This window comes from Typha angustifolia, chromosome 15 (assembly GCF_048772165.1).
Source record: "Typha angustifolia cultivar Huaian chromosome 15, ASM4877216v1, whole genome shotgun sequence".
NCBI lineage: Eukaryota > Viridiplantae > Streptophyta > Magnoliopsida > Poales > Typhaceae > Typha > Typha angustifolia.
In genome coordinates, this window is record NC_133253.1 from 12,208,364 (window position 1) to 12,235,000 (window position 26,637).

Here is a 26,637-nt window from a genome sequence, read left to right on the forward strand (position 1 = left end):
ACATTCGCTGGGTAAACTATAATTTGATGATACCCAGCCCTCAAGTCAAGCTTGCTAAATATGGTCGCCCTTGCAAGCTTGTCCAATAGCTCCTCTATGACCGTAATGGGATATCGGTCCTTGACGGTAATAGCATTTAGTGCCCGATAGTCGACACAAAAACGCCATGTCTCGTCCTTCTTTCGCACCAATAGCACGGGCAATGAGTAAGAGCTATGACTTAGTTGTATAAGGCCTTGCTCCAACATCTTGGTTACCATCTTAGAGATAACTTCCTTTCGCACATGTGGATACCGATATGACCTCACGTTCATCGGTGCAGCCTCGGGCACAATCTCTATGCGATGGTCCGCCGTTCGCCTTGGTGGCAACTCCTTTGGCTCCTTAAATAGTCCAGTGAATTTATCTAATAAATTAGACAATTCAATTGTAGTACCTAGACTCATTAGAGGCTCATCTCCTGCTAGTCCTAACTGAAGTAAATATGCCAAATCACTCGCACAAGGCAGCCCTACCATTGGCTGCATTGCTGGAATCAGCGGAGACCAAATGCCATCAAGCCGCACATCTTTGTTTCGTTGCTTAAATTTCATCTGTATGCACCGGAAATCAAAAGTGACGGGTCCCAAGCACTAAGTGCTAAGGAGGTTGCGTGCACATCTTAAACTTGCTCAAAACTACATAAAGCAAGTTTATGATCGTAGCCATAGGGAGGAAGAGTTCGACATCGGTAGTTGGGTATTTGTTAGGATGCAACCGTATCGACAAGTGACCTTGCATCCGATACGTAACCAAAAGTTAGCACATTGCTATTTTGGTCTGTTTCGAGTGTTGAAGCATATTGGTCCGGTTGCATATTGTTTGGAGCTGCGGGAGGTGTCGAGAGTGCATCCTGTCTTCCATATTTCATTGCTTAGGGAGCACATTGGAGATCATGAGTTCATTGGATCAGTTCTACCAGAGCCATTGGAGGAGATAGAGATTGTAGAGCTAGTTCGTGTACTTGCTAGACGCCAACGATGACATGGTACCAGATTGGAGATGGAGATTTTAGTTAAGTGGCTTGGCAAACCATCCGATGAGGCGACATGGGAGTTGGAGACTGACATTTTGAAGCATTTCCCTGACTTTTCACCTTGAGGTCAAGGTAGGGGAAGCGTGGTGGGCTGATAGACTTAGTTAGGATCTGTTTTTATTGCATTAGTTGTTTATTTTCTTTAAAATAAAATTCATATAGGTCGCATTCGAATGTAAGAGGGGTCACATTCGAACACCCTTGCAAATGCCTACATCAAGTTTGCAAATACAGAGAACGCATATTGTGCCTTTGAATGCAGTCGGGCAAGTTCGAATGCCCGCGTTCGAACGCCTGCATCGCATTCGCACATACAGAGAACATCTTTTAGTGCATTCGAATGCGATCGGGCGCATTCGAACGCGATCGGCAGGAATCCTCTAGAATTAGGGTTACAAATTATTTTAGGACTTGTTGGCTAGCCTCTATAAATATATGGATGGCAGCCAACTTTATTATGCAATTGGATTATTGATTTTTTGTATCTTAACTTCTCTCTAGACTCTCTTCTTCCTCCCTCGTCACCATCCTTCCACCTCTACCATTGAAAAGGTTTCTCCTAACTTCTAATCTCCCTCAACTATCGAGCCACCCCTCTTATATGGGATCTTGACCACTTCATTCCCTTCGTCTATATCCCTTAATCACATCCACCATCCACTTTCATCTCCATACCCATCCATAATCCTAACATCCACTCCACCCGTCACCACCACTATCACCCACGTTATTCCATGTTTTCGTCCCTATTACAGTTCGAATCTGCGGTATAAATATAAAAGTTGTAGATTATGAAGTTACAAATCTAATACAATTAGTTTCATAATATTCTAACTACATGAGAATATCTGAAGAATATTTTTTTCACGGTTGCACGGACTACTTTCTGTAATAAATTCAGATCTTAAAGGAATTGTTTTGTAGCTGACCTTTTCATATCGGACGTTTTAGAGCTGCGGGAAGGGAGGGGATTGATATGAACTCTTATAACAAAATCTAATGGTTACCAGTTATATGTCTTCCAGCTTATTGAGTCAGCCTAAGCCATCCAGCTTTGTGTTCAAGCTCAGGTCGAAATGAATTTCAAGTCTGGAATTATGTTCCGGCAAATTTACATTAGAGCTGCTCATTTATTTTCACAGCCCTAGGTGGTGGTGGGTAGAAGAGAGAAGAAACTGTACAAAAAAACAAATGGCCCGATTCGTTTTTTTTCCTTTCCCATTGGCCATAAGGAAAAGGGGTATCGCTATATACCCCTAGAAAATATCATCCAAACACCTAAATAGACATTTTTTCCTATTCCTCCAAATTTTCCTAAGGAAAGCTCAAGCTATCCAAAGAAGACAATATGTTCGATCAGTTCTTTAAACTACAAAAGAAATTGCCAATACTAACCTAGTTTAAAAAAGAAATTTAAGAACAAGTTCAGATGCGCCTCAGCCAAATAAATGGAAAAGAATATTCCTCTCGTATTCAAAGATATTCATCAACATAGGAGACAAACAGCTTACCATCCTCAGCCATCAGCTCTCTTATAAACCATGTAAAGAAAGAGATCTGGGTTTCACTTGTACGAAAGGAAGGGTGGTAAATGGTTCGTTCAACAATCTGTATCGGATGGATTCAAGAATCTAAAAGCTTAAGAGTAATACAATATATGAATGAACAATGTAACTATCAAAGCCGTAGTGTCAAGAGCTTGCAGTCTTATTAATGGACTCTAAAGATATAATTGCACCAGTGCTAGAACCCTCTGAAACTTGCGAATGTGACGATAGTATATATAATACCCACAGGTGAAGACATACAAGATAAAACAAGGACCACAACTGAGCCTTTGGGTTCCTCCTCAGATAGATGAGACCCGCAGAAAAGATAGAATCTAACTGTTGAACAACAGATCCAAGTTGCTGCTGCCCTGTTCTTATCCTGTCACGCAATGCAGGTGTGCGAGTGTTGGATGGTTGGGGTATCCCAGCCTCGATATCCATCTTTGATGAACTAGCTACAGAAAAAGCTGGATTTTCATCAAGCAATCTGGAAGCTGTCTGCAGATGATGAGGAAAGCAAGGATTAGATTTTCTAAGTAGTGCTAAAAATTTGTATATTTGCTACCACATTCAGGTGCACCAACGTACCTCCATTCTCAGTAACAATGTTGCCTTCTCAGAGGAGAGAGCCTCAACCTGACAATTATAAACTTAAGCAGGTCAGATTCCATCCTCTACAAAAATTAGCGCAGAACTGTACAGCAAAAATAACCAATTCAAGGGAAACAAATATAAAAAATGAAGGATAATGTAACCTAATTCAGGATCTTAAAAATTATAAATAGGACAGAAATATGGACAAAAACTAAAGGAAACGGTTCAATTCATTAAGAGATCTAAAATGATGGAATCAACTAGCTTATAGTAAGGTTTAGCCCTTCCATCGAAGAATTGTATAACTCAGTTGTTTATCTCGTAGTACCTTTATACCACTGTTGTTATGCATATCTGGAGATAATGTTATCTTTTACTACAACATATTATATATTTTCTCCAAATAGTATCAGGATAATTTGGTCTTCAAGTTCAATATTACTGAACATGAAATTGACTTATTTCATATGCACTGATAAATTTACTTGTATATGACAAATAATTCATCAAGATGCGATTTGGCATAGTACCATTTTTTTATAGCAAAACTAAATTTCTCAGAATCTTGCAAACCAGGACAATCTTTTTCTTGAAAAGGAAGTAATATATAGTGGCATTAATACGTAGTTTATGGCACCTTCTTATTGATGCAGTGGAAGGATGCAATCTCAAGAAAAATGCCTGCCTCCAGAAATTTTGAAAATGCAAAGCCCTTTAAAAAGATAACATAGTTTGACCAACTTAATTGCAAAGCTTCATTAATTTAAAAGAAACCACTATAGGAATATACCTGCATTTGTTTCTGAATCAAGCGATCAGTTAGTTGATCAAGCCTCTTTTTAAGTTCCATTTCTACTTCAGTAGGATGCACCATATCCATTCTTGTTATCACAATGTTTTCTTCTACCTTTTTTGCCTAGCAACAAAATACAGAAGGCCAATATATCAGCTTCCTACTAACACCACGTTTCCTAAGAACAGCAGGTCCAAACAATGCTATCATTAATCAACTGATGATAAGCAATGAAGAATTTAAGATAAATTATGTGGCTTTTCAGAAAACAAGTGAATGAAATTTACTGCAATGCTTCAGTTGGATTGACAACTTCATCACATCTTGCAATTTTCACACAGTATTTTTCTAAATTATGAGAACATAACATTGAACTGATAAACTGGTGATCAAGCATTTATAACCAAGTAAAACGTACACATATTGATGTAGGGCACCAAGGAGTCAGACCTAATGCGTATGCATATCAAATGCACACAAAATTAAATATGCTATGCTTCTATGATATGCAGAAGTACTAACCTAGAAGGCTAAAACCATATGGGATGCGAATTATATGTAGAGATAGAAAGAAAAAAAATTCAGCAATAAAATACCTAAGATAGCAATAGAGTGACTAATAATGTTCCAAAGAATTCAGAATAATTACCAGCGTACTCACAAACCTCTTTTGATAAATTATCCGTTTCAAAATCCACACATCAAACACTTGGTAGATTCTAGTATCATGAGATCTACACCTAGTGGTACAGTGATACAGTTCCCCTGACAACATACTGCTACAGTATTACGTTGCTACAGTAATTGAAACTCAAAACAATGAAGAATAAGGAAAAGAGATAATCTCGACTCACTCCAAAAGGTTCCACACATGTTGTTCCTTGCATTGCGTGAAGAAATTGGAGAAAAACTTATATCAGCTCTTTCTTTTATTCCAATATGAATCTATATACAAGTAGGGCTTGATTTCCTTTAATAGGAATGTAATTCCTATTATGAATAATTTACCTTTGACTTGTATGCCTTATTACAAATTAACCATAAATAAACCTAATACGACTAATAATCTCAAATTAAACCCAAATCAAGTCTAAAAGAAACCATGTTACGGTTCGAACCAAGCCAAGCCGAAGCATGGGACATGGAAACGATAGGTTCGAACTGGGAAGGTTGCGGGTTTACAATAAGAACCCTAGGGTTTTATTTTATTAGATTTCAGTTATTGTTAGTTAGTCAATTGTACCTGGTTAAACCAAAGGGCCTAATCTTTATTATTGCACTTGATTGTTTTGGAGTTATTCGGACTCGAGCTCATCAAGCAAAAGAGACAATCGAGTCGAGTATGTTGATTGCATCAAGGTAACCGCCTATAAGAATGTGGCATGCACTTAATGGACAATCAATTGATCAACATGATTTCCTTTTGCCTTAGGTGTAGCTGACCACCATTCCCCTTCCATCCTCCACTACCACCGAGCATCACCCCCACCCTTCCACCACCATGCCTAACCACCCTCTCGAGCCTATTGAGAGCCCCAACTATGCCATTATCCCATGATGGTCAAATCTACTACGGAGACCGTTTTACTTTGGCATTAGAGCCAATGTTCCTCAACGAAATGGCCTACACACAAAGCATGTTCGCGCAAGCAATGAGGGAACCTTTATCAATGAGGGAGCCTTCTATTGATAGCACCTCAGATTGGTCACTCATTTGTGGGTGATAGGCTAAGCTCATACAGAAGTGAGTGTAACAGATAGTTAATAGTTTATTTGTAGAAGAAATAAAGGTTCCAACAGTCAAAAGAACTAATTTCGAGATTGAGCATTCGAACGGCCCTTCAGGCGTTCAAACGCAAATTCTCAAGCAAAAGATTAAATAGGTGTTTGAACAGCCTTAATGGCATTCGAACGGAATTTACCTAAGAGCTAGAAAATAAATTAAGGGCGTTCGAACGCCCGACGGCGAGGAACTCTAGTTTAGGTGTTTTAATTAAGTGTTTTTGCTTATGTTAGGCAATAAGGTTCAAGCCTGTTCTATCCTACTGCCAAGTCTAGTCAAGTCAGGGAGCCACCTATAAATAGATGCAGTGTGCACCTGAGGTTTTATCTTGGATCATTGAAGTTAATTTGCAATATCGTCTCCTTCCTCCTTATTCGACTACCTCCAAGCTTTTGAAACCTAGCCACTATCTAGGATCTTCATTGCTGCCTTCCTTTCTATCTGGCTACGCCCTCTTGACCCTAAGGAACTAACCCTACTTCTTTTCTATCCCTTTCCTACCAACTACCTCGACTTCCAACATTATCATTGATACAATTCGAACTTCACCGATATCGTCTCGAGCATGGATACACTTTAGGAGTGTCTTTGTTTCTTATTTTAATATTTAATTTCTAAGAAAATAAATTTTCTATAAGTCGTGTTCGACGCAGTTGTGAACGCGGTTGTGAACGTGGTTGTGAGAGTGTGCATTGTGCGTTCGAACGTCACGTTCGAACGCACTGTGAACGCATGCATCGCGTTCGCAAATCTAGAGAAGTGAAAAACAGGCGCGTTCGAACGCCTGCATTGCGTTCGCAAATCCAGAGAAAAGCAAACTCGATAGGTTCGAACGCGATTGAGCGCGTTCGAATGCGGTCGGCAAAAATATATTGTTTAGTTAGCCTCTAAAGGATGTGGATGGTAACCAGAAAGTCATTATTATTGAAGAATTAAGTTTTGCCTTGCCTCCTTCATCTTCTTCGCTCTCGTTCTCTCAATCCCTGGCGACGCCGCTTCTAACCTCCCTCGACTGGCCAATCACCCTAGTCCCTTAGAGGCGGCCCTCTCCTCCCCTTTCTTCCAATCTATCCAACACTTGCCCTAACCCTTCCATCAACCATAACCCTTCCACCACCGCTTTTCACCGGTGCCACCCTATTAACGTCGGTCCGCCTCCAACCACAATCATCTAGGATCTCATGCCTTCATCCACGGATCCTGATCAGACCACCCTGACGTTCGTCCACTAATTGGATGATATCTCGAGATCCCCACATCCGATTCACCTAAAACTTGATTTATTAGAAAGCTCTTTTCTGGGGCTACCACATATCAAAATTTCACGTCGATCCGACGATGGCGTCTTTCGAGATCTATTTACAAAGTTTCGTGCTAGATCCAGTCCAGATCAGAGAATTGGAAAAGATCGAACCTTAGCCAAAATGAGAGATCGTATCAATCTGGTATCAGAGCCACCGTTCTTCGGACACGCACTTCCTATGATGACAACCAGAGCCATGGCTGCACGGCGAGATGAGAAAGAAAAGATTCTCCTAATAGAGGAGGGGGAAATGGTTGCGGGGACTTCCACCTGCGGAACCGCCCGATCTAATCTAAATACGGACGAATCTAGTGTTCAAGCCGTGTTGGGGTCTCTTTCCAAATAAATGGCCATCAAGCACCAGATGATGATGGAGATAATGCGGGAATTACGGGCGACGAGGGAAGCCATGGCGAACGGGAACGCACCATCAACCCCACAACGTGAGTCTACTTTCATGAACCCACCACCGCCGGTTCAAAATCTGCAACTACAAGAGCCGCTGCTACCACCACCCTATGGGCAGAGGCAAGCAAGGATGGTTACACTAGGCCCAGTTGTAGGTGAACCCATCCGACGAGCGAACCACTATGAAGACCACCTTAGAGATCAAGATCTGTGGGTGGGTCAATACGATCCGAAACCATGACGAGTTAATCAAAACCAAATGAGGAATCATCAACCCTTCATGGTGCATCCTCCTTCGGTTAGACAAGGACATGGACATGATCCGGAATAAGACAACGGCATTTGTGGACAAGTCGTGCGTCTCGAATTCCCCAAGTTCAAAGGTGGTGATCCAATCGATTGGTTGTATAGAGCGGAGCAATTCTTCGCATATCAAGGTACGGCGGAAGAATACAAGGTGACGCTTGCGAGCTTCCACCTTGAGGATGCGGCGTTTCACTGGTTTCAAGCAGCCAATGCCATTGAGGCTATCGAAACTTGGGCTGACTTTTGTGCCGATATCACACGCGATTTGGAGCATCGGGGTATGAAGACTTCGATGCTCTCCTCTCAAAGACGGTGCACAAGACCACAGTTGGGGCATACCAAGAAGAATTTGAGAGGATAAGTAGCAGTGTCATCCACCATGGACGAATCAGCAATTTTACAGCACCTTCATCTCCGGGCTACGGGGAGACATACAAGCCGATGTGAGGGCTTTAAGACCTAGAACCTTAAAGGAGACCTTCGAAGATGTGGTGCTCATGGAAAACAAACATAAGGCCATGAAGTTACACCTAAAACAGAGTTGGACGAGTCAAGGAAGCCGCAATCAAGCTCAACCAACCATAGCGGTAGAAAATATTACTGGAGTACCAAGAACCGCTGCTGCGATGGTGCCACCTCAAGCACCCTTGAAGCCATCCCAAGATGTGAAGTACGCACCTAAAGGTTCAGGATGAGCACTCACATCTGCTCAAGTGGAGGAACGAAGAGCCAAAGGCCTATGCTTTCGTTGTGATGAGAAGTTTGTGCCGGGCATCGTTGTGCTAAACCGATGGGATCGGTGATGCTAATCGACGGATTGGAGGCTGAGGATGAGATGGTAGATGAAGATGAAGGTGTGGCTGGACATCAAGTAGAAGTAGCTGAGGAGCAACCTGTGGAGGACATGATAGCCGAAATCTCTCTCCACGCCTATTCAAGGACAACCGCGCCAAAGACTTTGCGGGTGAACGGAGTAGTCAAGAAAACCATAGTGAGAATCTTGATCGACACTAGGTCCACCCACAACTTTATTGACAAGAGGCTCCTTAGAAAGATTAGGCTCGAGTCAGAACCCACAGAAGGGTTCAATGTGACGATTGGAGATGGCACCGCATTGCGAGCAAATTTTATTTGTGGAGGTGTGAAATTGAAGGTGCAAGGCCAAACTTTCACATTGGATCTTTATCTATTGGTCTTGCGAGGTGCCGATATTGTTTTGGGGACCCAATGGCTTCGAAGCTTGGGGCCCGTGACATTTGACTTTACAAACCTCTCCATGACATTTTGGAGAAATGACCAGAGAGTGCTGCTGGATGGAAATCAACAGCTGAATGAACTTCCAAGCGTAGGGGATGCAAGTAAGCTCGTCTCTTTCTCAGCACCCACTTTTTCTTTTTTCTCAAATCTATGAAGAGCCAGCGCAAGGGATAGTGAACTGGTCCGACTCATGGAGGAGCTGAAAGAGAACCTATCAAGCCACCCGAGCACGAGGAGCGCAGTGGGTTGGTACTCGAGCGCGGGCGGATCAAGGTACCCGCGGACGAGGAGCTACGGAGATTATTGATGGCCCACTTCCACGATACCCCTATAGCAGGCCATGAAAGGGTCTTACGTACCTACAAGTGGCTGGCCCAAAACTATACATGGACAACGATGAAGTCATACGTGAAGAAATATGTGCGTAAATGCCAAACCTGCCAACGAGTCAAATCGGAGATGCTCAAACCCAGCGGGCTGTTGCAACCACTACCTATATCGGAGCATATTTGGGAGGACATCTCTATGGACTTCATCAAAGGGCTGTCAGAGGTCCGAGGACAATCGGCGGTGTTTGTTGTGATAGATAGGCTGAGCAAATATGCTCATTTCATAGCATTGTCTCACCCGTTTTCAGCAAAAAAGGTTGCTGAAATTTTTGTTCGGGAAGTGGCGCGCTTGCATGGGATGCCTAGGACGATCGTGTCAAACCGGGATCGCATCTTTATCAGCGAGTTTTGATCCGAGTTCTTCAAATTGCAAGGGATTCGAATCAACCTTAGTTCAGCTTATCACCTCGAAACGGATAGACAAACCGAGGTGGTGAATTGCGGACTGGAACAATATTTGCGATGCTTTGTGGCGGACCGACCAAAGGATTGAGTCAAATTCCTTCCATGGGCCGAGTGGTCATACAATACCGTTCATCACTCTAGCATCGGCATGACCTCCTTTGAGGCGGTTTATGGGCGCACTCCCCCGGTCTTGCGTACCTATGATAGATTCGCGGCGGGAGAAAGAACCGAGCTTGACTTGGAACTTGCCGATCGAGATGAAACATTGAGACAGCTCAAGATTCACCTAACAACAACCCAACACCGCATGAAGCAGATTCATGACAAAGGCCGACGTGAGCGAGAGTTTGAGGTGGATCAATGGGTGTTCGTTCGAGCTCAACCGTACTGGCAGTCCACATTGAGGCTAATTTTGAACCAGAAGTTGGGTTACAAGTACCATAGTCCGTACCGAGTGCTACAACGAATCGGTCCAATAGCTTACCTATTGAACCTACCTAAAGGAACCAGGATACATCCGGTCTTCCATGTATCGACATTGAAGGCCTAGATCGGACCTAACCATGTGGTGGGTTCGGCCTTGCCTGAACCAATGGAAGAAGACGGCCCAACTGAACCGGTCTGAGTCTTAGGCCGCAGGAAAAGACGCCATGGATCCAGATTGAAGACCGAAGTGCTGATCGAGTGACTGGGCAAACCAACTAACGAGTCTACATGAGAGATAGAGTCAAATATCATAGATCGCTTCCCAAATTTCAAACCTTGAGGATAAGGTTACGGAAGCATGGTGGATTGATACGATTTGGATTTCACCGATGTCGTCTCGAGCATGGATACACTTTAGGAGTGTCTTTGTTTCTTGTTTTAATGTTTAATTTCTAAGAAACTAAATTTTCTGTAAGTCGCGTTCGAACGCAGGTGGAGTGCGTTCGAACGCGGTTGTGAACATGGTTGTGAGAGTGTGCATTGTGCGTTCAAACGCCGCGTTCGAATGCACTGTGAACGCCTGCATCGCGTTCGAATGCACTGTGAACGTCTGCATCGCATTCATCCACTATTGGAAAGCTTTTTTCTGGGACTACCACATATCAAAATTTCACGTCGATCTGACGGTGGCGTCTTTCGAGATCTATTTACAAAGTTCCATGCTAGATCTAGTCCAGATCAGAGAATTGGAAGAGATCGAACTTTAGCCAAAAGGGGAGATTGTATCAATCATCACCACCACTACCTCGACTTCTACCATTGTCATCTCCACCATCATACCATAACCCTAGGCCGATCACCACCATGCCTCTTTGGCCTCCCCTTTCATGATCCATCCCAATAGATTCGTTCTCTTTCTCGAATCTATCACAATCTCAAAAGCACTTAACAATCTAACCGTTTGATCTCGAGCTACCTCTTAACTTTAGAGATTCACGGTAAACCTAACTTTCTCTAGTTGAGTCAAAATCCATTTCCGTCTTTGGATTTGGACTCATAGTGATCATGGGGTTAGGAAAGTGATCGTTAAAGTGAACCCCCTAGAGAGCGAAGAACTGTCAAAATTGGCTGACAAAGATAGGATCACAACCGAAAACAATCGACTTTGGCATACCATGCAATTTGGTCATATCGTCCAAATAGGTCTTTACAACCTTCTTTGCTGTGTCACGGATGTGCTATAAGGTCGAGAAATATGCATACTTGTTGAGGCGATCGACCACCACCACGATCACCGTGCGACCTCTAACCATGGGTAGGCTACCGATGAAGTCCATGGCGACGTCCTCCCACACGCGTTCAGGGATCGATAGTAGTTGCATCAATCTGATAAGTTTTGCCAAATTAGTTTTCGCTCTTTGGCACACCTCGCAAGCCCAAACAAAGGCTTGCACATCCTTCTTCAACCCTGACCTAGGATAGCTGTTTATAGATGTAGAACACCCATTCATGGCCAATTATCAGCGTGTCGTGAAAGTGATGCATCAACTCCATGCGCAAGCTAGTATCGACTGGGATTACTACCTTGCTGTGTCAAAAATGAGTCCGTCCCTGAGCGAAACCCCTAGCTTGCTGTTTGGATCTGAAGTAAGGTCAGCCATCATCTTCATGGTGTCAGCATCCTTGTATGCCTCCTGCAACTGTTGGAAAAAAGGGAAAGTTGGTTGTGAAATTGTCACTAGCTTAGCTAAATTCGGTTGCCACAAAAGAGCATCAGCGATGCTATTTTTGGTGCCTTTCTTGTATACTAACCATAGAACCCATAATCGGCAAATCCCTAATCGAGTTGGTCGATCTAGATCGGGGTCGGCTATAACCGATCCCAATTCAGACCTTAAAACTAATTTAGTGACTGGTTTCATTCTAGGATCAACCAATATCGACTGTATCAATCGAATCAACGGAAACTAATTTTTTTTAAGATTCAGCTCTAATCTAAAATGTATCCAACATAGAAGACATTAATAATTGATGTCATTAACTGCCTTATTTTTTAATTTTTAGTTTTTACCTTCTAGCTCACACTCTCCTACTCTCACACTTCATCGAGCTCATTATGTAGTTAATCCGGTAAGCCCCTCCGACTAGTCCACACTTTGATAAACTCAAATGATTTTTCCTCTCTTTTCCCTTTTTTTCTCTCACTTTTTAACTACTCTTTTTTACGAGTATAAAATTGTCAAATTCAAATCAAAATTCATTATAGTTTTGAATGAGTTTTTCTAGGATTTTAGGCTTCATATGACTAATTTTATTTTCTTATTTTTCTATTATTTTTATAATTTTTTAGAAATTTACCTGCATTTTAAATAATATTTAGAATTTACGTAATTAAAAATAGCCCGATCAGATGTTGGCGACCGATAAGCCCGATAGATATCATTTTTTCTAATGGTCGATCCTAATCCTAATACCAAGTTTCGGAACCTTGACATTAACTAGTAGTCATACCCGAGTAGTTTGAACACCCATCTCTGTTGTGCCAGTATGTGGATATGCTAGCCAAAAAAAACAGGGCAGACTTTGTTGATCGGTGATAATGGCGAAACGGTGCACAATAAGATACGATCACCACTTGGTGACCACATAGATAATGGTGAGTATCTCCCTCTCATAAGTGTATAGCAACTGGGAACGCTCCCAGGGGGCCTTGCTCATGTATGCCATGGGCCTGCCTTCTTATATCAAGACTGCTCCAATGCTGACTCTCGACGTGTCGCACTTGATGATGAATTGTTTGGTGAAGTCGGCCAAGGCTAGGACCAGGGTTGAGGTCATGGCCATCTTCAATTCTTCAAATGCGGTTCATGCCTTCTCTAACCACACAAACTCTCCCTTTCACAGCAAGGTCGTGAGCAGTGCACCGCTATCTTGCCATAGTTGAGCACGAATTGACGATAGTAGCCGACAACGATGGCCGTGTCAGCAGCATACCGGCGCTTGGCACAAGAGGTGCCGCACAACACCCCTCTTTAAGTTTTTATTCAAAATTAACCCAACAACCCGACCCACTCAGGTCGTCTTCCTCCTCGAGCTAGCAAGGACTAGAGCGTCTACGTCGCGATCGGCGACCTCAGGCACGACGGGTGATGGCAAGGTCAACAGCGAGCGGCGACAACGAGGACGATGAAATGCTACTAGTCTCCTTTTCTCTCCCTTTCTTGTGGCACGGCATGACACGTGTCAGACACAAGTGATGCCAAGGTCGGCGGTGAGCGACGGCAACGATGACTATGAAGCACTACTAAGCTCTCCTTTTTTTCTCTTCCTCTTTTACGGCAAGTGCCACGGCACATCCATCCCTGGTAACCGATGAAGCCAAGGAAGCTGCATAGCACTTTCCTCGTCTTGGGTAACGACTACTTCACCATGCTTTGCACCTTTTTTGAGTCAACTTTCACTCCGTTTTTAAATATGACATGACCTAGATAGCCCACCTTTTACTGCCCTCATGAGCACTTGAGTCCTTGGCCTTCAATTGGTGTTGTCGCAAAACGCCAAGAATGTTATAAAGGTAATGCAAGCGCTCCTCCCATGAGCAACGATAAATCAAAATATCATTGAAGAACATTAGCACATAACGATGTAATAAAGGCCTAAAAATGTCATTTATTAGGCTCTAAAATGTGGCTGAGGCGTTAGTGAGACCGAAGGACATAACGAGAAACTCAGTGCCTGTCGTGGGTCTGAAATGTCGTCTTGTGTACATCAGACACTTCTACTCTTATTTGATGGTACCCCACTCTTAAGTCTAACTTCAGAAAGCCAAATGCACTTGCCAATCCATCCAACTCTTCAGTAACCAGTATTAAGTACCAGTCTTTGACAGTGAGTCTTTCGATTATATGTATGAGGTACTCGCGGCAACCCACCCTTGGCAGCCCTTCTAGAGACCGCAAAAGCCTTCGGCCTCCTTTTGTGATGCTCCATGTAGTCAAACTTGGTGACCTCCCTAGCTGAACACCATTGCCATGGTAGTAAAGTCAAAGGTGACTGGTCCAAGTCCACGAAGCCATTGCACGCCCAACACTAAGTCGGCTTCTCGAAGAGAAAACGGGTAGAAATCAATTCGGAAGACATGGCTCGGGTTCTGTAGCTAGACTTGGCGACACATGCCTTCCATTCTTAGCACCGTACCGTCTCTTATGACGACATCGAAGCCCACAAAAGGCTCCGTCTCTAAGCCCAAACATCGCACCATCCGCGAATCTAGAAAATTATGAGTGCCCTCTGAATCAATGAGAATGAGAATCTTATGCTTCTTTATCATACCTTCCACCGAGGGGTTTTCGGAGTGGTCTCGCCAACAAAATTATGAAGGGACAACCCTACATGAACTTCAAGGGGCGGTCCTTTTCGGGTTGGTCCAACTTCTCTGGTCGGTCTTCTATGTTGCCCTCGGGATCATCCTCAGCCGATTCCTCCATTAGCATGATGGCAGTGGATTGTTTGGCACACTTGTGCCTTTGAACGAAGAGCTCGTCACAATAGAAACAAACATTTGAATGTCGTTCTTCTAGCTCTACTGGGGTAAGGCGTCAACCCATCATCCATAGTTGTCCTTTAGGGTTCAGACCTATTCGTGGCGGGTTTGGCCAGTTGGGATTCGGCCGAACCCAACCCGAACGTGTTGCATCCAAGGCCGGCAATCTTAGGTTGCTCCATAACTCAGTTGTAGTCAACGTTGGATGCTAGGTCACCTTCAACTCCCTCAAGTTTCCTTCCATCATTTGTCCCGCTACATGTCCATAGTACAACAGCTCAATAGGAGGTGTTGTCGACTAGTGTTGAGGTTCTTCCTACTCGTCTTCCTATGGATAACGAGCCACCGGAGGCCTAGCGCAACCTAGTAGGGGATTCGCGTGTCGCCCTAGCAGCTCGGCGCACCAAGGCTAGGGCACAGGCAGGATTGGGCCTCGTCAGACTAGCTCTGCTGGTGGTGACCGCTCCTCGGCCTAGGTGGGATGACAAGTGGTGATGGACACAGCCGGCACCAATTCAACCGTTGATGCTGCGGCTGGATCCGATTCGGTGGCTCCACCCGGTCAGATCGGCGTGGTAACTCAGTGGTTCAGCCCAACGGTAGGGGGTTCAGGTAAGGTAGTAGGAAGTCGTCGTGAGATGTCCATCATGGTGGCATTCAACATGGCCATCATCTATGTCATGCTCGCCATAAATTGCAATTGCTCCAAGTGGTTCTCTATTGGTCTCACGAACGCAGAGGGGACAGAGGCCTAAATAGTGGAGGATGACTCATCTCTATGGTTTGGTCCGCTGGTTGAGAAGTTTCTCCAACTTGCCACACCACCATAGATCTTGTATTGGTCATTAGGTCGCAAAACTAGTGCTTTGGTACTAAGTTGATACAACCCGAGTTTCACAATACTATCGAGTTGCCCTTTAATGGTTGAATAGATGCATAAGTTTATGTCCTCTTTGATTATGATTAGAGAAGGGAGATCGATGGAGAGATTAAGAGAGAGAGGAGGGTGATTCGGGGCTGAACAAAGCTCTGCCAACAGGAGAGGCAGCAGTAGTTGGCAAAGAGAAGGGAGGGAGGAAGGGAGGAGGTGAGGCCGACGGCCAAGTAGTGAGGAAGGAGGGGGGAGGCTAGGTTATGAGCAATTAATCCATTCATGAAAAAAATTAGAGTTGCACTCCACATATATATAGAGGCTAAATTGACTCGAATTAGGACTCGGTCGACTTAAGTGACGTGACTTAGCTGAGTGATACTCGAACTCTATATCTCATGACCCAACTAGAACAATCAATAGATTTGACTAGACCCAATAAGTAAATTAACAACTCGAGTCCATAATTAGCAGGTAATTAAGTCTATGACTCAATTAACATAGTAGGTGCTTAAAAGGGGTAATAGGCTTGACCCACCAAGCTCAATGTACCATGAATAGATCCGATCGAACCGAGTTCGTATCATTTTTTATTAAATTTTAAAAATCCAAAATTGATGCCAAATTCATTTAAATTGGGTCAAAATTAATATAAAAATATATTAGATTAACTATGTTCAACTAGATTTTAGTTTTAATTATTGAGCTATTGTCAATTAATTGAATCATGTTTCTACTTGACTATTGCTATATCTATAATAAAATAGGTCATTTACAATATTATTGAAGGATAAAAAAAATTTAATGTTGGCTTTAACAATGTATATTCCAACCAAAAACATGTATAAAGACCCTAAAAATACATTAGAGGTGTGCCACTGGTACATATTGGCCTTGCTAATAGAGTATCGACATGACACGTGCCTTCGGGCACAACCATCCTTATCTTTACAAGTATCTAAAGAATTATTTGGAGTAACTTACCTTGTCCTTCATCTTCATAATTTTATCACATGTAAATGTGTACTCAGATTCAAGAATTTCTTGCTCAAGTTTGAATCTTCTCAAGGATTCCATCTAGAATAAAGGTCAAAGAAGTTAGAAAATTATCCAATTAAGAAACTTCAATTTTCTCCTAGAACGAAAAGCCTGCATTGTAAATAAACTATATAAGAATTCTACTGGTTGATGAATAACCATAGATATGGCATGAAAACCCATTACTTCATCTTGGTAGGGGGAGCTCTTTTGACTCTTGGATGTTTTCCTTCTAAATTCTGCACAAAGAGAAATGCAGCAGCAAGTGGTTTATGTCAATGAAAGCAAGCTAGCTATATGTTGAATTTTTTGATGTAGAATTATATTTAAGGAAAACAGTGTAAGATGAAGTGGTGTACAGCTAAGCTTTATTTATTGATGTTCAAAATGACAGGTAAAATCATATGTATTATCACAAACACATGGAAGTTGTTATCTTAATTCACATAAATAATAGCCACATTGGGACAGAGAAGGATCCCTAATTTACCGAAATACCTTATATTAACTACAACAAGATCAGACCAGAATGTCTTGTCACTAATTACCTACAAAATTAAGTTAGCAAAGTCTAGCAATTGCTTAAACCACCAAAATAACAAGAAATTCTTAGGTATGATTGTAACTAATTCCACACGGATTTTAATTGATTTCACTAAATTCAATTGATTTCTTTTGGAACTAAATTTTACTACTCGTAAAATAGTCAACATAAAATCAAGGTTGGTCATGCCGATGAAGGCAGGGCACTCAACGCGAGTTGTGCTAATGGCACCTATTCCAAGGCTAGCTAACCCGTGCCGGTCAGCAGAGGTGTGTGCCTACTCGGCACTACCTTGTGTTAACCCATGCCGATTAGGACAAGTTTTTATTTTTAATTTTTTAGTTTTTGCACTTTAGAAACTAATTTGGGGTATACAGATGATAAGTCTAGCTCAATTTTGTTAGATCTATTATTTGTAAGCATCTTTCTACATAGAGCTACCATTTTGGTGCTAAATCTATGAAATTTTCATTTCTCACAAAATTTCCCCAAAGTTCAAAAAATATAAAGTTAATATGTCAAATTCTTTTTAAATTGAGTCAAAATTAGTATGGGAACATATTAGAATAACTCCATATAAGTTAATTTGAACCTAGATTTTACAATTTCTGGCTAAAATTTCAGCATAATTAGATGTCCTCCTAAATTTTTCATATTTCAAAAAATATCCATAATAAATTTCAAATTCGGTTAAAACTGATACAATAACATGTTAGATTAACTACGTTAAACTATGTTTTGGTTTTTAATTATTAAACTATAATTAATTTATGAATGTATTCAATCATATTAAGTGTTGAATCATGTTTCTATTTGACTATTGTTATATCTTTAACAAAACATGTTACAACATTATCTAAGGATAAAAGACTCTAATGTATGCTTTAATATATATATCCAAACTAAAAACTAAGGATTGTGATGCCAAAGGCATCTCTAAATAGTTTAAAAAATTATTAGAGGTATGTCAAAGATGTACTAATGTGTGCCAATGACATACAGGGACAACTATATAGATCGAGGATCAGCACAACCATTATATTAGTCACTCACTAGAAGCACAAAACCCTTATTATCTTCCATATCCACAACCAGCATATTATTATAGTGCCCTTGTACCACTGTCGGTCATTTCCATACATATTCAATATCCATATCATATCATATCAGAATTACAAAATTCAATAAATGAGTTTTAAAGATTATCAATAGTATTTGATGCAATATTCTCGTGTTATTTTTATGCTAATAAATGAAGTTTTTTATTCTCCCAATTATTCTACATACAAATAGGTATTAGTTTTAATGATTAAATTATTGTTTAATGAATGTGTTCATCATATTGTGTTGATAATGTGTTTCTACTTCACTATTATTTTATTTAATTAAATAGGTCATTTACGAAAATAATTAAAGGATAAGAGGCTATAACGTAAGCTTTAATACATATATTCAAACCAAAAATATGTCTAAATACGCTAAAATATATATCGGAAATGTTTTAAAGACATGACGGTAGTATATAGGGACATGTCACTAGCACGTAGAGGTGTGCCGAGAGCATGCCGTGTCGACTAGGGATCGACATGGTAATCCTTGAATTTGATAAGAACATACATCATGAGTTAAGTGTTGAAGTATAGCTAGAACAAGATGAGTTAAGTGTTGAAGTATAGCCAGAACAAGATTGCATGTGTCTAAATAGTCTTTGCAGCAATCACAGTACTAACACATAAAAAGAAGAATGAACACCCTTAGGGGTAGCACGTGTGCCTAAAACCCGCCTATGTCCAACCCAATAAAATTAAGCCAAAGCCCGACCTAACACGAAGTCTTTTGGACTAGCTCGGGTCAACTCTTATCCAAACCCACCTCGGCCTAAGCATGTAGCATTAGACCCGTCCATTATAACCTATCCACTAAGTCCTTGCCCCTCCACTCATAATTCACCTAACCCATATTTGTTAAATTTAAATTCCTTAAATTACTTATTTTCATTCCCTTAAAAGTTATGTTACATATTTGATTGTGACTTGTGAGTTGAGATTTTGAGAGATAATAGTTGCTAAAAATATTTACTTTATTATTACAATGGCAAAAATAAAAGTCAATAAAGTCAAATAGAGATCTAATCAATACTACTTGCTAAAGATACTTATTTTACTATTACAAAGACAAACAGTCTGGCCAATCTATCTGCCCATAATCGACCCGCCAAATAATATAAGCATCAACTGGATCAGGTTACAAAACTTAAACCTAGCCTAAGCCCAGACCCGATCTAGTATTAGGCTGGGAAAGGACTAGGCCAAACCTTGCCTAACTCTAAGCCCAATTATATTTTGGCCAATCTAAGCCTGAACCAATCCATGAGCATCCCTAAACAAACCTCAAGTAAGGAAAGACTTAGCCCTACTCTCCCCATGTCATCGTCACCTTTTTCCTCCTCTCCTTCCTCCAAGTCGCTATCGAATTTGGCCATCAGAGCTTCCTTGGAGCAATCAAAGACCACCTTCCGACTAACTTGTGAGTTATCTTTCGTGTCTTGCATTTAAGGAGTAATCTAGCCCCATTTTTATATTTAGGGCCTTATCAGTGATGTTTGTCGACCAACAACTTCAAGTCATTACCGGACTTGCCTAAGAAGCTCTGTTGCATCCTTCTTTTGTTGTGAGTACTCTTTGTGGGTACTCCAAACTTTCAAGGGAGGCTTTACCATGAAGCCTCCCATCGACGAATTTTCTTCTGGCGTCCGACTGTCGCCTTCAACATTGTGATAGGGTGACTACGGAACGATCCCTTCAAGATCTAGGTTGATTGCAGAAAGCAGTCCGCGCAACCGAGGAAAAATATTCACCAAATATTCTCCCGTAGTAAGAAAATTACAAAACCAAATTGGACCGATCCGTAACTCCCTAATTTATGATTTTTGTATTTACGCCCTTCGCGGATTCGAACTGCAACGGGGACGAAATCACGACGTAGTGCTGATGATGGTGGTAGTAACGAGTGGAGTGGATGATAGGGTTATGGATGATAATAAAGATGAGGGTGGATGGTTGATGTTGTTTAAGGGATAAAAAATAAAGGGAAAGAAGTGGTCAAGATCCTATGGAAAAGGGAGGACTCGACAGATGGAGATTAAAAGTTAGGAGAGACCTTGCCAACAGTAGAGATAGCTGGTTGGTGAAGAGGGAGGAGGGAGATCAGGGTATAGAGATTAGAGAGAAAATAGAAGAGGCAAAAAACCAATATTTATTAAGCATAATGATTTTGGCTGCCATCCACACCTTTATAGAGGCTAGCCAACAGGCCAAAATATCAATTATTAACCCTAATTCTAGTGGACTCCCGCTGATGGCGTTCGAATACGCCCAGCTGTGTTCGAACACACAAAAAGCGTTCTATGTTGATGCAAACTGATACAAGCGTTCGAATGCGCCCGACCGCGTTCGAACGCATATTCCGCATTCTTTCTTTTTGTAAACTGATGTAGGCGTTCAAATACGCCCGCTTCCACATAATAAAAATAAATAACTAATACAATAAGTAAAAATACTAATAAGGTATATCAGCCCACTACGCTTCCCCCACCTTGTCCTCAAAGTGTAAAGTCGGGAAAACGCTCCAAGATGTCCGTCTCTAACTCCCATGTCGTCTCATCGGATGGCTTGCTAAGCCATTCGACTAGAACCTCCATTTCTAATCAGGTACCATGACATCGTCGGCACCTAGCAAGTACACGAAGTGACTTTATGATCTTTGTCTCCTCCAATGGCTCTGGTAAACCTGATCCAACGACCTCATGATCTCCAATCTGCTCCCTCAACAGTAAAATATGAAAGACAGGATGCACTCTCGATCCCTCAGGCAGCTCCAAACGATACGCAACCAAACCGATACGCTCTAACACCCAAAACGAAACAAAGTAGCGATGTGCTAACTTCTGGTTTCGTATCGGACGCAAGGTCACCTGTCGATACGGTTGCACCCTCACGAACACCTAACTACCGATGTCGAACTCCTACTCCCGATGGCTGTGATCATAACTTGTTTCATGCAGTTTTGAGCAAGTTTAAGATGAGCACGCAACCTCTTTGATGTGGCATCTCTATTCATCAAAGCTAAGACCACCTCCGACCAATCTGCAGATGCCACTGGATCATAAACACGTAATGTCAGAGTCGTGTGCTAATACACTACCTCAAATAGAGTTATGCTAATACTGCTACAATGGGCGGTATTGTAAGACCACTCCAACTACCATCTCAGCATCTCTCCAACAAAGCACCTCAAATACTGCTCAATGCCTCGATTGACCACCTCGATTTAGCCGTCCCTCTGTGGATGGTAGGCTGAAGTGAAGTTCAATCGAGTCCCCTATAATGTAAAAAACTCTGTCCAAAAGTTACTTATAAATACACGATTACGATCCGAGACAATCGTGCATCGCATGCTATGCAACCGAGCAGCATCTCTAACAAAAATTTCAGCCACCGACTTCGCTAAAAATGGATGTGACAATTTAGAAAAGTACGCATACTTACTCAATCTGTCAACCATCACCAAAATAACAGAATAACCATGTACCAGTGAAAGACCTTCTATGAAATCTATAGAAATATCTTTCCAAACACGGTCCGGTATCGGTAGAGGCTATAGTAATCCGGCCAGTTTCAATGTAGTTATCATAGCCCTTTGACAGACTTCGCAAGCACAGACAAAACTCATCACATCTCGCCTTAGTCCTTGCCACGTGCAACTCTGTGATATCCTTCTATAAGTCGTCAAGACACCGTCATGACTAACCTCTGGAGTTTGATGGAAGTGCTCCAACAATTTTTATTACAATCCATCAATTGCAGGCACCCGAATGCACCCGCAGTCCAGCAGGAAATCACCTCGATTCTCCAATTTTGGATGGCTCCGGATCATCCAACACCTCCTGTAAAAATCTCAAAATATCTGAGTCAGATTTACATACATACCTCCGCTCATCAAGAAAAGGAAAAGTAGAAGAAAAAGCTGTGAGCTCGGTGGTATCGGGTTGGCGCAATAGTGTATCCGCAGCTCTATTTTTAGTTCTTTTCTTGAATTGAATTTCATAATCATACCTCAGCAATTTTGTGACCCATCTCTGCTGTATCGGAGTGTGAATACGTTGTCCCATAAAGTATAGAAGACTCCTTTAATCGGTTCGAATAATGAATCACCTACCGATCAAATAAGGCATCCACTTTGTTACTGCATGCAGAATTGCCAACATCTCTCGTAGATCAAAAATTACTAGAATTTTTGTGATAAAGCCTTACTAAGAAAGGCTATGGGACGTCATCTTTGCATTAGTACAGCTCCTATGCCAACTCCCTATGCATCACATTCCGCAACGAACTTTATAGTAAAGTCCGGTAGAACTAGATTAGGCACCGTTGTCATTGCTGTTTTCAGTTTTTCAAAGGCTGTAGTGGCTTCATCCGTCCATCTAAAAGAGTCATTTCTCAACAAAAAAGTGAGAGTAGCAATCTTGTGATACACCTTGTAAGTCTTTTCTTATTGTAGTAGTTGTCTATTTTCATTAAAATAAAATTCCTGTAAGTCGCGTTCGAACGCGGAAGGGGTCGCGTTCAAACGCCTTTGCAAACGCTTGCATCAGGTTCGCAAAAATAGAAAACGTAAAATGCATATTCGAATGTGGTCGGGCGCGTTCGAACGTCGCGTTCACTCATACCAAGAACGCCTTTTGTATGTTCGAACACGATCGACGAGATTCCACTAGAATTAGGGTTAGTTATTATTATGACTTGTTAGCTAGTCTCTATAAAGATGTGGATGGCAGCCAAATTCATTATGCTATTGGATTATTGATTTCTTGCCTCATACCTTCTCTTTATTCTCTCTACTCTAATCTCCCTCCTCTCTCTTCACCAACCTACCACCTCTACCATTGGTAAGATCTCTCCTAACTTCTAATGTCTCTCAACTGACGAGTCCTCCCTCTTCCTTGGGATCTTGACCACTTCTTCCCCTTCATCTATATCACTTAAACTACACTGCTTATCCACTTTCATCTCCATTATCATCCATAACCCTAACTTCCACTCCACCCGTCACCACCACCATCATCTGCACTAAATCGTACTTTCGTCCCAATTATAGTTCAAATTTGTGAAGGGCGTAAATACAAAAAACGTAGATTAGGGAGTTACGGATCGATTCCACTTGTTTCGTAATTTTGTGACTACGGGAGAATATTTAGTGAATATTTTCCCTCAGTTGCGCGAACTGCTTTCTACAATTGGTATTAGAGCCAGACGAACCTCAAACCTCCATTAATGGTTGAAACAAGGAAGATGACGTCGACAAGGAGACCAATGGAGAGCACATCAATAAGGGAAGACTCAACCCATGATAACCCTAACCGTGAGGCCGATTCCTTTGGAACAACAACGGTAAGACCGAGTCAACCAACGTCCATGGGTGTGAATATGAGCTTGACGGATAAACTTAGGACATGTTCCAAACATTGTTGCATAAAATAGACGCAATGCAGAACAATCATAATGCTTTAAAGGAATATGTTATGAACCGATCTGCTTCGTCATCTCCTTGACGACGATCGGTGCCTCAAAAAGGACAAGCGGTGGGACCACATCGAACCGATACCCACAGGTCTAGGTGCGACATGTAAGTGTCAATGATTCTTTTTTACCTATGCCTATATATCATCCCCCACCTCCGATACAAAACCCAAGACCGGCGGTGGTGGAATCCGAGAGGGGTGCGACACCGGTGCACTTCGTCAATGAAAAGGATTGGCACTTTAAGGATGAGATTGATCTTTTCGGAGATGGTGATGGATGTGCTCAAGCATTTAGAGAAGGAAATCAATATACACAAAGGTTCAGACCTGAACCAAGGATCTTTCGCGAACTCGACAATATTATTTAGAGAAAAACCACATGCTTGGACTTTCCAAAATTCTAAAGCGATGATCCAACAAATTGAGTGTTTCAAGTTGAATAATACTTTGATTGATAAGGGACAGCGAAGGATGCAAAGATCCAGATTGCAAGCTTTCACCTCCAAAAAACGACATTGCATTGATATAGATCGGTTATTCGTGGTGGAGGATTTACCAATTGGGACTTTTGTAGAAGGATTACATGCAGATTTAGGACAGCAGCATATGAAGATTTTGCTGCCACATTAAGCAAGATAGTTCAAAGGACGACAGTGTTGGAGTACTAAACTGAATTTGTAAGAGTTAGTAGTCGTTGTGAGCCACTTTGGTCTGAACCGACATTGATGAGTATATTCATTCCAGGGCTGTGGGATGAGATACAAGTGGATGTTCGTGCTCTTTGTCCTACCACTCTTGAGACCTTTGAAAAAGCCGTGAGGATGGAGAAAAAACATAAAGCTCTCAAGATGGCAGCAAAAACAAGTTGAGGCAATCGAGATGGGCGGTTGGCGCCTAGAACGCCGGCTAGAAATTCTGCGGGTTCAAAGACCACGACCACCTTTGAGACCTTCCGATATTAGAGGAGGCATAAGACCCCCCGTTTGAACTCTCACGCTTGCCCAGGTGGAGCGAAGAGAAAATGGTCTTTGCTTTCGATGCGATAAACGTTTCACCCATGGTCATCAGTGTTCCAAATCGATCGAGAGTGTGATGCTCATCGATGGTCTCGAGGAGGATGATGAGGTTGTTGATGATCGAGAGTGTTCAGAGTGGGTCCATGAGGAGGCCGTTGAGGAGGGTGCAGAGGAAGATATTCAAGCTGAAATATCGATACATACATATTCAAGTACTTTTGCGCCCAGGACTTTACGAGTAGACGGACTCGTTAGAAAGCATTGTATGCACATCCTCATCGATTCGTTGAGTACACACAACTTTCTAGACGATAGGTTAGTGAGAAGATTGGGTTTGAATGCCGAACCGACCACAGGATTTGACGTTGCGATTAGAGACGGCACGAAGCTTAATGCAGAGAGCTTGTGTCGTCGGGTCAGTATACGGGTGCAAGAACACGACATCATTGTGGACTTGTATCCGTTGGCGCTACGAGGAACGGACATTGTCCTTCGCACTCAGTGGTTACAGAGTTTGGGACCCGTCACATTTGATTTCCGAAGCATGTGGATGAAATTTAAACATGAAAACAAAAACAAAGATGTGCGACTTGATGGTGTTCGGTATTCGCCGATTCCTGCGATGCAGCCTATGGTGGGGCTGTCTTGTGCATATGATTTAACCTATCTTCTTCAGTTAGAATCAACAAGAGACGAGCCTCAAATGAGTTCAGATACTACCATCGAGTTGTCTAATTTATTAGATAAATTTGCTGGATTATTTGAGGAACCAAAGGAGTTGCCACCAAGGAGAACGACGGACCATCGCATAGAGATTGTGCCCGGAGCTACACCGGCGAATTTAAGACCATATCGATATCGACATGTATAAAAGAAAGTTATCTCCAAGATGGTAGCCTAGATGTTAGAAAAAGGCTTCATTCAACCAAGTCCTACCTCATACTCATCGCCCATGCTATTGGTGCAAAAAAAAAATGGGATATGACGTTTTTGTGTCGACTATCGAGCACTAAACGCTATTACCGTCAAGGACCGGTATCCCATTCCAATCATAGAGAAGTTGCTATACGAGCTTGCAGGGGCAACTATATTCAACAAGCTTGACTTGAGGGCCAGGTGTCATCAAATTAGAGTTCACCTAGCGGATGTACATAAGACTGCATTTCGAACTCCGGACTGGCATTACAAGTTCCGGGTGATGCCTTTTGGTCTCACCAATGCTCCAGCTACTTTTCAAGACCTCATGAATGATATATTTCGGCCTCTATTGCGAAAGTATGTTTTGATATTTTTTTGACGACATTTTAGTGTATAGCAGGACTAAATTAGAGCATTGGTGGCATTTGGAGGATGTGCTGAATTTGTTGAAGCAAAACCAGCTGAAGATCAAAAAATCTAAGTGCCTATTGGGAGTACCACAAGTGGAGTATTTAGGCAACATCATCTCAGCGGAAGGTGTAGCAATAGATCCTCAAAAGGTAGCAAGCATGACCACTTGGCCTATTTCTACTACCACTACTGGATTGCGAGGATTTTTGGGGCTGACCGGATATTATCGCAGGGTATGGTAAGATTGCTGCTCCTTTGTTTTTTTATTAAAGAACTCTTTTAGATGGACGGATGAAGCGACTACAGCCTTTGAAAAACTGAAAACAGTATTAACGACGGCGTTCGTTTTAGGGCTACCGAACTTCACTAAAGAGTTTATTGTGAAATGTGATGCGTCGAGAGTTGGCATAGGAGCTGTACTAATGCA

At 42.0% G+C, this 26,637-nt stretch overlaps 1 protein-coding gene across 1 annotated transcript in view; it reads right to left on the minus strand.

Moving 5' to 3' along the window:
- Positions 1-2,522: 2,522 nt before the first annotated feature.
- LOC140777549 (golgin candidate 2) overlaps positions 2,523-26,637 on the minus strand; it is a 39,910-nt gene continuing 15,795 nt past the window's right edge. Inside the window, exons 6-10 of the mRNA XM_073121733.1 lie at positions 16,928-16,980; positions 16,688-16,780; positions 4,010-4,135; positions 3,214-3,261; positions 2,523-3,123 (exon numbers count right to left, since the gene is read on the minus strand). Of these exons, the coding sequence (XP_072977834.1) occupies positions 2,767-3,123; positions 3,214-3,261; positions 4,010-4,135; positions 16,688-16,780; positions 16,928-16,980 (677 nt within the window). The 3' untranslated portion in view covers positions 2,523-2,766. The remainder of the gene's footprint in view (positions 3,124-3,213; positions 3,262-4,009; positions 4,136-16,687; positions 16,781-16,927; positions 16,981-26,637) is intronic.